This window comes from Myripristis murdjan, chromosome 17 (assembly GCF_902150065.1).
Source record: "Myripristis murdjan chromosome 17, fMyrMur1.1, whole genome shotgun sequence".
In the NCBI taxonomy this organism is placed as follows: domain Eukaryota; kingdom Metazoa; phylum Chordata; class Actinopteri; order Holocentriformes; family Holocentridae; genus Myripristis; species Myripristis murdjan.
This window is the reverse complement of record NC_043996.1, coordinates 22,973,601-22,987,223: the sequence shown is the minus strand read 5'-3', so window position 1 is coordinate 22,987,223 and position 13,623 is coordinate 22,973,601. Positions and strand designations below refer to the sequence as shown.

Here is a 13,623-nt window from a genome sequence, read left to right as displayed (position 1 = left end):
ATAAGCTGCATGGTGCCCAGGCTGCTGTCCCTGACAACTGGGTGTTTGCCCCAGCCTGCTTCCTGTGTCAGGACAGAATCTGGGACCTCACTAGGTTCATAGATCTCAACTTGATGCTGAGAGTGAATCAGGCTTGTGCTGCAGTGCACACCAGTGCCCCTTGGTGCCTCCTCCGGGCCCAGGCTTAATGCTTTTCAGATTGAGAGAGGCGCAGGAGTGGGAGGATCTCACAGCCCTCTCCTAGGAGACTCCCAGCCTCTCCTCCGTACACTGAGGCCCAAACACAGCCAGGGGCAATTCAGCTGCAATTACCACTGTACTCAGACAGATTTTGAGATTTTATAGCTTAAGTCAGTGATTTGGTTTTTATCAAACAGTAAGTAAGGTTGTATTTTCAGGATGCAGTAATGTAATGTAACCTGGCATGTTTACTGCAGGTCAAGAAAAGGCAAATCACAGAAAACTGACCACTAAATTGCACTGTCAGTGGTCACACACACTACAACCTTGAATTTATTTAGACATTAACTGGGGGAGCTGTATGTGAGAATGCAGATGTCCAAATCAGTTGGACCGGACATTAAACGGACTTTACCCTGCCAGCTCCACATGATGCCTGGTTGAGCCACATGTGAATAGAATAGGCCATTGTCTGGAAAATTTACAGCAAGCTTGTGGGCGTGCTGATGACCTTTCTATCATGGAACTGGCATGAAACTGGTGGAAACCCTAAAGCACTTTGATTTCCACCACATACTTTTTTGCGTCACGTCCTGCCTCCTGCACACTCTAACCTGGCACCACCCGTCAGCTAAAGGACAATCTCCTGTCAGGTGCTACATGTGTGAAAAACATATCAGTATCATATCAATAATGTGATATGAAATTGGAGCACCCCACAGTCTATGAAACAACACTGCCATGATGGTATTCGTTAACGTATTGTGAAATCAGATTTTCACACAACCCTAGCATTTATCATTGAAAACCCATCTTGACAGACTGTCTATCCACCTCAACCAGCCTGCTCCGATACCAAGCTTGATGGGTCAAAGCACTTACATCCACATCAGGTCTCTTGAGGATGTCCTCCACCTTGGCCAGGTCTCCATTGGCCGCTGCCTTGACAAGCTCTTCGTTGATGTCTCCAGACTCTTGGGTCTCAAACAGTTTCTTCAGCAACTGAGACAAACGCTCTGGCCAGATGAGAGGAGAACAACATCAGAGGGGGTTGTGTTTGGGTGTGAGAGGGACAGGGACAGAGGATGAAAAAGACACGTCTCTGCGCATCAAAAGTGCGGCACTGTGTTGAGGGTGTGCTGCATGTTGCCTACCTCCTGAGGCATTGCTGACAGCTGAGCCTGAAGGGGCAACCTTGGTGACAGCGGCGGGATTGTATGTCCATGAGGTGCCGCAAACCTCAACTTTGAGGTCACTGTCAGAGTAGATCTGCTGCACACGACCCACCTTGCCTAGGGTCTGTTGAGGAAGATGACAAACTCATTAGTATAAGGAGGGTTGTTTGCCTCTAGGCTATGTGTGTAAAAGGGTCTGAAAGTGAGCAAGAGACAGAAAGAGAGAACGTGACACAGAGAGCGTGAGAAAGAGCCAAGAAAACAGAAAGAGATGGGAGAAAGGGATGAAAAACTGAGAAAATTCCAGCTCAACAAAGCAATTGTCCTAAAAGGAGTGGAAAAAAGGCCAGCCCGTCCCAAAAGATAAAAAAAAAATTGACAAAAGATTATCGCAGACTAATTTAAAGTTTCAGTCTCATTATTCATTCAGAGGGCATTTGCCTGCATGAGAGAGAGGGAGAAAGAGAGAGTGAGACAGAGAGACAGACAGACAAAGACAAAGGGACAGGGAGACAGAGGAAGACCCTTCTATTAGCTACCCTATTTCTCATCTATACAGCCAATAAACGCGTTCTCTCTGGGGTTTCAGAGGACACACCAAAATGCTTTCCAATTTCGATTCATATCATCCTGATCCTGGCTGCATGAGGAGGAGGCACTTTGAGTCTGTCGAGCTCGAGCTGGGGTTGTCCTGGAGGATGCCATCAATAACAGGGACTGCTGCAGTAGGAGCAGCAGCGGGCGGCGAACAGCCATGGTTAGTGATCAAAGCTACAGCCCATCTCGGGGTTTTAAGGCTCATTAGCTGCTGAGGGGGTCTAGTTTGGTAGGGACAAGTGACATATTGAGGTGGACTGGCATTACATAACCTAAGGCACATTGGACAGCCATGAATAAACTTTATAATAAGGGAAGAATAGAGTCTTGTTGAGATAGAACATGAAATAAATAAAAACATGAGAAGTAAAATGGCAATAATCCTTATCATGAGCAGCCTAATTTGGCAGGGAACATTCTTTGTTTGCAGCGTTTCTGCATATCAACGATATTTCAACATCAGTCGTTTTCTACATCGGAGACAAGCAACTGGCACTGATTAAAGTGCATACTGAACAGCAAAAAATTATACACTGGTGGTGAAACTCATTGGGCCTAATGCATGAAAGGTTCCTGCATGCAAATTTTGTGCCTGTGACAAAATCCAAACCCAAGTTGTGTTTTTCAAAAAAAATACCTTGATGCCAAAATCAGAAGGCGGCACAGATTTTCTCCCATTTTCAGTGGCAAAACAAATGTGCATCATCGTTGAAAGTATAATCCTTTTCTTTAAAATGATCATACTAAAATGATGGAATCAGGGTTTAAAAAAGGGTATTTGTATGAAGAAAGCCCACTGTGTGAGAGGTGAAATTGGCACACACAAGTATGCATGTGTGTCTTTCCATCTCTTACAGGCAGCATCGCCTCAGCCCACTCTCCATGGCCCCTCTGCAGCAGCTTGATGCGGTCGATATCGTAGCATATCTGGACGAGGTCTCCCACTAGGAACTGGGAACTGCCTCCCTCCGCCCCGGCTGCTACCTCACCACTACGCACCACATTGGCCTTTGTTAGCACCGCTGGGTTAAATGTCCACCTGCGGATACAGACATAACTCACTGAAGGAACACCAGCTACATCACTCACCATTCTTAACATACATTGTCTGAATGATCATGAATTTTGTTTAGCTCTGTGAAAACATGCCACGATACAAGTCTGACGGGTTTGTGAGAAGCGCTAAATTTTAGAAGACTTTCTTTCATACTTTTTAAAATATAGTTTTTCTACAATTTCCACATAATTTTCCACAAGTAGACAGAGAGCAGACCGAGATGTTCTTTCTGAATATTAGAAGCACACTGTCAGCGAAGTGTGACAATTTGCAGCTAAGGTGTAAAGATTCGTTGTTCAGGTTACATTTTCATGGTAACACAACTTTTACTTTATTTTAGGTAGCTATTGCTTAATTAACACTTTTCAGAATATCTCTTGTGTCAAGCATCGATCCATGATCAAGTCTGACAGTGCATTGAAGAGTGAAGGATCTGACAGCTCTTGACTGCACTGAGGCAAGGCTCATTTAAGATGTAAATTTATGTATTGTAAAATAGAGAACTAAACACAATGCATAAAGAACTCTGAACACAAACAGTTGCACTGCCAGGAAACACCAAGCCAAACTACATTTGCATTGGACCCCTTCAGCAAGAACCATATCAACTAAGGGTGTATGCTGTGCCCTTGGGTCTCACCTGTTCCCACTGGGGTACTGAACCACGATGTCATGATCCTCATCTATGCCGCACACAGTGCCAGTGGTAGTGAGGGTCTCGAACATACCATCAGTCCACCCTCCGTGGCCATGTTGAAGGGACTGGACAATCTCTAAGTCCAGGTCAATGTTGACCAGGTCTCCAATCTGAAGACCTCCAGGATTTCTGTTGCCATTCTGCTCGCCTAGGAGATATAAGAGGTCAAGTTAAGCTTATTAATAATAAAAGTGCAGTCTATTAATAATGCTATTTGTATAGAATAAATCTATTATTAATTGAGAAGATACCAGGAGAAAATGTTATGAAAATAAAATGGATTCTAGGGGCCTTATTGGCATGAATGTGGAGAACCAACAATGCTACAGCATTAAAAAAATTAAATGTTGGTGTGATTCAAATGAAAATGGAAAATTAACAAAACATAAATCAATAAACAAAATAATATGTAGATAAAGTCAACCCTGTACAGACTGAAGCAAAGCAGACGACCAATTACTAATGTTGCTAGTCACAATCCTGCCTACAGCCCTACTACTAATCAAATCAAATGCCAAATCTGAAAATAATATTGCAGTTGCCTCACAGTTAAAATACACAGTATAATTATAACTTGTGTAGCAGCAAAACGAACCCCCAAGTTCAGTGGACACAAGTGGATAAGATAACGCGTCAGAATCTCAAATTAATAACATCACTCCTCTGCTTCCTTTTCCATATACATTTTAAGGCTCTGGCATTTGACCAATCAAAGTAAACTCAGCAGGAGAGCTTTGCTAACGAATCTCAATCAAGTGCACACCTATTGCTAAAGCTTCAGTGGGTTTTGGAGGAAGGTGGATAAGTGCATTTGTCTCCCTGGTTTCCTTCAAACTTACCTACCCACCTAATACACTTCAGTATTTCATACATAACACAAATGTATACTATCTGAGAGCGCAATCACGTTTAAGTGAAGAGCTGCTGCTTGTACTGCTGCTTATACATGGAAAACATAGGTATGTGAGAATGATGGTGCTGTCAAACTTTAGGAGGGTCTTTTTGCTGCAGTGCTGGATCTGTTGCCAAGCCCAGCCCAGGGATCCCTGGCCAATAAGGCAATAGAGAGGCATTTAATTCCTGGAATTCTTGGAATGCTGTAACTGCATAACCTGCGCCTGTACTCGCCTGAAGACAGCCAGGTGACTGTGGGGTGCTACCATCTAGTGGTGCGACAAAGTAACTACACAGGATGCTCTCCCTAATGTCCTTGGAAGTCACTGCACCAGAACGATAGGTGAGAGAATTGGTGCAATAATGACGGTGGACACAGATCAGTGGCTTACTTACCTAGCACGGGACAGTGGTCTCGGTAAAATGAGCCTCCTTTGGCATCCTGGACACACTTCAAGTCCGACTGAAGGAGACAAGAGGGAAGGGAATAAGATAATTAGCTGAGGTAATTCCATTAGAGAAGGAGCATGATCATGAATTATGTCACCAAGAATTCACACACTTCAAGCTGCAATGGCACTGTAGTTGTACTGAATACCAACAATAGCTTGCCCTAAGGGCAAGCAAGGACAATGAAACATTACATAGCTAGATAGGAGAGCGTTATATCGTTTGTGATGACTCAGATGTGCAGCGACTGTGGCAGAGTTAGAGGGCAGAGATGATTATGAGGCAGTGCAGACATCCCTCTGAAGTGATGGGACCCTACAGTCTTCAGTAACACTAGTCTTAAGAAATAAATCGCTTGTATCCAGTTAACGGGACGCATATTGATCTTATGATGCTATATGCACAAAACAGTCATTACAGAACAGGCAAAAGTGTTGCTTCACTGGCTTTATTTGCAATATACATTTAGCTGCAATGTCTTTGTGCTTGCAGGCAGGGCTTGCCTACTGTCCTGAGAGAAGCAGAGTTAAAACTGTCAAAATGGGGGGTCTAACCCATGACTTGTTTAATCCAGAAGCAGATGCTGTCTCTCTTCCCCTCAATATAATTTCAATCTATTAGAATAACAAAAGACAAATCTGTCACACAACCAAGAAACCCAATTGGCCCCACTTGTAAAAGACAGGGGTAGTCTCCACCAATAAGAGAGAAGATTTTCATTTGAGACGCGTGTGTAGCTGCAGCCTCAACAACCCCAAGAGGACGCCCCCCTCCTCTTACGCTGACCTCAATGTTCACTCTCTTCCCTTAAAAAGCAGAGAGGAACAGATTTCCTTTATCATGTAGATACCCTCCTCTTCCAGCTGCCTGCACAATGGCGCCTTACACATGCTGCCTCACAAAGGCCTGGCAACGAAAGAAAGAGCCTTGGCCCTGTGGTCAAATACAAAAGCCACCTGACAGCTGATCTTTTGTATGACTCTGTGTGCGACTACGTGTGTGTGAGTGAGTGAGTGTCCGACTGGAAGTTTGCTCACCATTCCCTCAAAGCCAACTCTGTAAAGGTTCTTGGCCCCATTGTCCCACAATACGTAGGCAGCACTGTGAGGGCTGGCTGCACTCCAGTCCTGGATCTCTGTCACCTGTGGAAGAGGAAGGGGGTTGAAAAAAAAAAAGGAAACAGAAATTAAATTATTGTGGTTCAGATGGAGTTGTCTTCAGACTTTCATGGACAGTGTCAGTTCAACAAATGTTTTGGCGAACCGTGTGTGCAAAGAGAGCCGTCAACATAGTAATGCCTCATATGCAGAGGAACCCCCACTGAGAAATAATCTCTTTTTTCCCTCGCCACCAGAATGTCAGAGTGCATGGACAGGTACAGGTTAGCAAACCTAGAGTTAGTAGGCATTTGAAGCCTTGCTCAAAGCCACGTTAACTTGAACTTGGGCTCCTACAGTTCAAGGGTGGTCTCGCTACTCACTATACCTGCCTGCTATACACCTACCAGTCAGGTACAGGGTCAACAATTTACACTTTATTCACAGCTTCAACTTTATCTAAAACATCTTTGGAAACGGCTACAGATAGTGTGCAGTGACCGAGAAACTGAAGGTTGCTGTCGAGTTGAGGTACCTAATCTATAGACTGCAATGTCTGCAGATCTGTATGCTGCTCCATCACTGTGTTTCAGGCGAGAGGAAAGTTTCATTCCCTAACTACTACGAAATAATAGGAGTGGGAATCAGTGGGGACTGAACAATTTGATTAGGTTTTGATTCTTGTGGGTCACAATTTGATTTTGTCTTGATACTCATCGCATTGCAATTTTAGATTCAATAGGCTCAACTTTTTATTGTTTTTTTTTTTCCCCATCAATTGGCTACAGTTGCCAAAACCTCAGGAACATTTTTATTACACTTTTATGATCGCTATTATGTTGGTTTGCTGGGAAAAAAAAGGAGCTTCAAAAGTATCTTCGAGCATCATGAAGCACATACACACTTGGCACAAAATATTATTGTAAGCTGAGGAAAACGAGGTGTTATGGGCATAAACAGGTAATGAGCAAGGTCAGAGTTTAAATATGAAGAGCTCCCTTGATCATTCTAGATATATAAAAAAAAAGTGTGAAATGAAAGATTTAAACTATTTTTTAAACCAAATTAGAGCTGCAAAAATCAATTCAAAGTTGCTCAGGATTTTTTTCCCCTTCACCCCAAGTAGCACAACCTTTTCATAAAATTAACAAAATGTCAGGAGGAGAGCAATATTACAGTAAATGAATTCTTTAATTAACAGTTACGCCTTAAGTAAATACAGAACTGTAATCGTTAGATTATTTTCAGGCCCTTTCCAGAGGTAATTGATTAATGGGCCGTAGGAGGTAATATTCATGCTAAACTAACATCTAAGCTGCAGGACATGTAATAGCAGTTTTCTCGAGAGCATATTGCTTACAGCATCATAAAACAATAATGAGATATGCCATTAAATAACACAGCAAAATTAAGTCTTAAAATGCCTGCAGGGACTCTAAAATTGAATACTCTGGGGTCTGGACCAGAGTCAAACTAGAAGCGCTTTATGGCTTTGTGGCAATATAAATCTAAACAGACTGTGTTAAACAAATGCAACCTCATCGGACATCGTGTTACTTTCTAGTAATGTATTTAAGCCTGAAATGACCTGCGGCAAGGATGTCTGTTTGTATTCTTAGTAAAGATAAATAAGAATGAGTAGTTTTTCATTGACATGTTCAACTAGTTTCTATGGGTTTTTGATTCATCTTCTTCTTCCTGTACCTTGGAGACCACAAAACATAAAATAATCAAACCACGTGGACAGGTTTCAAATATCTCTCACTGATCAGGCGAAATCTTTCACAAGCCATTTTACCATTTGATCAAAAATTTTTCTTCAGGGTTCTTGGTTACGCCAAATCCACTGTACATAATTTGTGTTGCGCATCATTTCAATTTTGAATTTTATGCATAACAAATTGTTTACCTTCTCTCCTGGAAAGTCGATCCAATGTCAATAAAATTTTGCACACAGGATCTATGGGCTTCCCAGATTATAGCTACTTAGTCTTTTGAAAATTAAACTGCTTGGCCATGATGCACAAATGAAGTTGATAGTTATGAGTATGCACAAACAGTAAGTGAGCCATCATTCTTTAAAGTGTTATGCTGCAGCAGTAACTTTTAAAATACATATTTAGTCTGACCACATTTGGTCAAAAATCATCACAAATCATCACAAATCAATACAACAGCAACTTTTTTTTTCAAATTTCCCTTAAAAACAGTCTCAATCTGCACTGAATTTTAAACACAACATGACTGAGCTGCCTGCAACAAGCCTCTTTCACAGATATTTGATAGTCATAACTGTGGATTTACGACTTGGCACATGAATAATGTTGATGACAAAGATCACAGTGAAAGAGTGGCAGAAATCTGTAAAGTTTTACACTGGGGCAATCCAGTTTCGTAAATAGGTCTAAAAACATTCTTCACTACTCAGGCAAAAAACAAAAATTAACTCATCAGCTAGATCGTGGCACTTTACTTTGTAACTTAACAGGCTGGCCAACACTGCCTTGACAGTGAGGCCTATAATCAGCTGTTCTTCCTGGGATTCTGTGGCTCAGCACAAACTTCACTTTTCATTTCAACCCTGACAGTATTCCTCCATTTTAAATTTTATGCAAAATCCACCCTTCCGACAGTTTCTCTAGAAAATTTGACCCAATCACGACAAAATTTTGCACCCACCATACTGTACATAATGTAGACGTTACATCGAACTGTGCTACTCCCATTCTCAGTAACTCAGAGTAGAGCAGACAACCCCTGCTTGGGATTATGTAAACTACACACTGACCAGAAGCCCTTTGTTGTTTAGAGTCTGAATAAAACACTTCCACTTGAGTCCAGCACAGAATTTTTTAACAGAGAAAAGGAGAAAGGAGCTGAAAATAGCAACATGTTGTGTGCAGGAGCTGGGTTTATATTATTACAAAGTTAACGTGTTAACACATGTGATTAACTTGAGGACCTTAGTGCATTATTAAAAAAATAACACAAATTAATGCAGTGTTGAAGTTTGACCCTTATCTTTCCTTGTGGGCTGAGCAGCAAGGAAAGATGATAAAAAAAAAAAATTATTTTCACTTTTTAAGCTGTGGGGATGACTGCAATTTATTTAGTGGATAGAAAAGGAGCCTGGTCTCAAAGGCCATGTCTTTGGTGATCAGACCACAAATGGAAAGTTCTCAGTCCACCTGTTCACACCTGGCATTAAAATGCGCCTGTACATGCATCTCGCCTGCCCACTTGGGTTTGGATCTCACCTTCCCACTCTAAATGCAAATAAACACATATCATTTACATTTACAGGTTGTTTTTTCAGTTTTTACAAGGAAATTCTTACTTTGCTGGTCCTCCTTCCACACAAAATAAATATATAAATAAGTGAAAAATAAAATTGGCACCAGGCATTTGACAAAAGGAGACATTCTTGCTCACTTCAGCCTCATTTTAATGCACTGTCAATTACTTCAGACGCATTTCACATCTGTAAATTATTACAGGCTGGAACGTGCAGGTGGGTGGGGACTCTCCAGTTGTGACTGCTCTGATGTGTGTCAGAAATGAGGCTTTAAAAAAAAAAACTAAACCCAGGGGAGAGTGAAACGAGTGCACATTCACACTGTCGCCTGTAATATTTTTGTAGTATTCCTATAGTTACTCTATTGCGTCTAGGGTTAGAAAGAATTTATTTAATTTTTAATTTTCTGCCAGCACAAAATTAAAGAAAGCCAACCAGCTCCAAATTTTAAGAAAAGCCTTGCATGTTATCAATACATATTTTAGAGACACCCCCCTCTAAATTTCTCAAATCATGTCTTAGGCGAGCTCATATTAAGGGGAGCTGAGCTGTCCCTGGCTCCCATATAGTTCCCACTAAACGAATACCTTCTAGCAGACCTGCACTTCATTTTGCATTTGCCCATCAGCTGACAGCTCAGCTGTGCTAGGCAAAATCAGGCAGGATACTTTTTCTGTTGGCAAAGTGACAGTCCAGCTACCGGAGCTTAAGACAAAGGACATCAGGTGTGTAGACGGTCCTTCATTCATCCTGGGACACGTGTGTTTACACTTCAAATGCAATGTGAACAAAACTGACCCAGGCCACCTCTGAATGTGGCCTGAGCAATTGGATCTCAAGACACATTGAGGACGCAGTGGTGCTTGTTTACACCTGTGCTTTGAGGTGTCAGCTTGTGATCAGATCACTCAGGACGGATCTTAATACCAGCTGGAAACAGGGTCAAAGTAAGCCTACGATCAGATCCCTCACTAGCTCTGAATTATATAAAAAGGAAAAATACCCTTTTTTCATAAATTTAGTTAATTTTTCATTAGATCATTTTTATTAACAGTAACATTACTGAAAAATAAACCAGGAAAACATATTTTTTTAAAATCCCAAATTATGATTTAGCCATTATTGCACTTACTGATCATTGTATTCACAGGTGAAGCTCACAACCAGCTGACAGCTTTTTTTGTAAAAGTAATAGGTGGTAATATACATGAGTGGAAATGCATGAGGCTGTTTTTTCTCTCCATTCATCTGTCTTGCCAGCACATTAATAGGACCTGATGAGAGGTTGTCAGCTTCCCAGTTTGCCAACATGTACGCTAGGTGCTGCTGGCTCAATGTGTGTTGGCAGTAAATGTCAGTGCCTTTAAAAATTACCCAGCTCAATCAGCCATACACGCAAAAAAAGAAAGAAAAAAAAAAAACACTGTATGGGAATGATTCATCATTTTCAGCACAAGAAATCTGTTGCTTCTAAAACAAGTGCAACAGCCTTTTACTTATATCTCATATAATTCAATGCCATGTCCACTCCACATAACTCAGTGTGGCTGGAACCCTAAATAAGTCCGAGGTGGCGTCCAGACTGATTTGTCAGAAAACCCGTTGCAGAGAAACTTTTTCCTCAAGCACTACGCCCCATTCACCTAGCCCACGTCAACATCTTACTAAGGCCAGACCAGCAGACACCCCCTGCTTGCTCAGATGTAGCAGTCAGTAAACACATACAGGTTTCAGCCTGGGGAGTAAACAGAATAGTTACAGGCTCTGTCCTCCTGGTATCCTACCTTTCCTCTCCTCCCATTGCCTCCATCCTGGTCTTCCCACTGCCAGTCCACTCCTCTCACCACTCGGCCACCAGTAAAGATGCCTCTGGCTGTGATTTTCTTTGACTTGCGACGTGACTCCAAAAGGACTCTGTTCAAAGAAAAACAGGATTCTCACTGAAGAAATGAGCATATAATCATTTTAAAAGAGCATAGCATCGCAAAAGCTCATTGGTGTTAAAGAGAAAGCATTATTATGCTATTTCTGACATTCTCATGAGCAAGAGGCTGATGTCAGCATCATCTAACCCACACTTCCTTACAATCTATCCTGAGAGAAGTAAGCCAAACCAAGTTGGGTTGGAGAGACAAAGATCCACTAAAAGTGCTCAGCGTTGGTTCATTTGCATTACATACAAGAGCAAAGTGATAAAAATACAACGGTAAAATGCAAATATTAGAAAAACAAACATGAGAAAACAAGCAACAAATCATAAGTTTGTGCAGGTGAACCCATAGGGTTCACATAAAAACACACAACAGAAATAAACAAAACAAATATTAACTAAGGGTAGGATGAGTTTGTTTTCTTTAGTCTGAACCACAGTGGAAAAGTTTAGTCTGTTGTGTTTTTGTGTTTGGTTTGATTAGGTTCACACTGCCAAATTACAAGGAAACCAGGGCTTGTAAACAAAAGACTCATGGGGAGGGGCAAGGGGGGCTAACTAGCACTTCTGAGCATGCGTCTCCTTACACCTATAAAACCATGCAATTTGGGGTGGTTTACTGTAGTTGCCACTGATCATACAACAACAAACTGCACAACAGCTGACTTGGAGGAGGACCAAAATCTACATTTTCAGACGGCCTTGGTGCAGTTATTTGGTGCACAGCAGAGTTCAAATGGCACTGACCATCCTACCTGTCCAAAAGGACAAAATTAAAGGTGGAAACAATTCAAAATATGCTTGGTCTGTCCTAAATTGCTCCCAGTTTGGATCACAACTGAAGATGAACCATACGATTCGAGTCAGGGGAGTAGAGTGGTGCTTTACCAGAGCACTGTTAGACTGCCAGATGGCAAACTCTGATCTCTAGAGCTCTGCCAAAACATTCATTTCATGTCCCATTCCTCTCATCACTGCACCACAAATACAAGCCAGCAAAATAGATACTAATAAGAGATACTGCAATGCCTGTACTCATAGACAGTGAGACAGTAAGGAAATAGCTGAGAGAAACACAGCACCATTATGCTAGATTAAGCAGTGACATACCTTAAGTGTCAGCAAAGCAGCACCCAACAAACATCATCATAACTGTCTTAAGTACAAAGTGAGTTATTTGGCAACTCATGTTTGATGACACAAGCGATAAGATGAAAGCCAGATCAAACAAGAGTGATGAGTCCGGACTATGAGTGACCAATCATTAGTCTTTCCAGTACTTTGAAATCTCACATGCACCCAGGGCTCAGTGACCAGAGCACAGTGGTGAGCCACACTCCATGACCAAAGTAGATTTTGACTTTTAATGCTCCTTCAGAATAATATTTCTACTTTTTTTTAACTGCAGTCATATACAAGCACTGTTGTTTATCATAGCGTACACTGATCAAAATAACAATTAAGTATTTTACTGATAATAACACATTGTGACCTTACTGTTATGTTACCAAACCATCATGGTACTTCCAATGCATATGAATAGCCCTAGATGCCAAATGCAAATTTCCACCAAGCAAAATTTTCTTTGATGCTGAACACTGCAACCTAAACTCAACAGCAGCTACAAGTCAAACCATGGAAAAAGATAATGGCTAATAAATTATCTGGCAGAGCTCTAACCATCTAACAACTATGTGGTCCTTGATGGTAGACATGGCAGCTGGGCAGTGTTAGTCTAACCAATACAAACAGCTTGTGGCCTCCAGCCACTCCCTCTTCAGCGGTCAGTCAGAGAATCTAATGTGGCATAACAAAACACCACACCATGCCGTCAGAGGAGTGTGAGCAGGGGAGACCTCTAGCACCCATTGTGTGCTACCATGCAATGACTGTCTCGGGGGAAATGAAGTCACACTCATTTGAAAAGACTGCCAGCTGTTGGGCCATGCATTCATCCACTGAACCTCACAATGGGCTTTGGCTGAAATACACTTGAAATGGATGAAGCACCATCATAAATAATGACACTGTGTGCAAAGACACAATTTAATGTAGTTTGTCCAAATTTATATTTAACTGTCTGTCTACATAGCTACGCAAATAGGTCAATACAATAAGTTCTTCAAATTATATTGTTTTTTTTTTTTTTATGGTTTTTCCCTCCTGAAGTCACAAACTGCCTTGAGTTCTGTGTAAAGCATGTTTGAAAACGTAAAAATAACTATCATAGATAATTTGGCCAGATCTTGTA

The 13,623-nt window shown here is 41.5% G+C and overlaps 1 protein-coding gene across 6 annotated transcripts in view; it reads right to left on the bottom strand.

Annotated features, from left to right (window-relative positions):
• Positions 1-13,623, bottom strand: part of mib1 (MIB E3 ubiquitin protein ligase 1) — a 61,171-nt gene that overhangs the window by 45,501 nt on the left and 2,047 nt on the right. For all 6 annotated transcript variants that reach the window (XM_030073707.1, XM_030073708.1, XM_030073712.1 and 3 more), the window contains exons 3-9: positions 11,227-11,356; positions 6,088-6,192; positions 4,997-5,063; positions 3,650-3,854; positions 2,808-2,991; positions 1,335-1,479; positions 1,063-1,196 (exon numbers count right to left, since the gene is read on the bottom strand). In XM_030073707.1, coding sequence (XP_029929567.1) covers positions 1,063-1,196; positions 1,335-1,479; positions 2,808-2,991; positions 3,650-3,854; positions 4,997-5,063; positions 6,088-6,192; positions 11,227-11,356 — 970 coding nt within the window. The remainder of the gene's footprint in view (positions 1-1,062; positions 1,197-1,334; positions 1,480-2,807; positions 2,992-3,649; positions 3,855-4,996; positions 5,064-6,087; positions 6,193-11,226; positions 11,357-13,623) is intronic.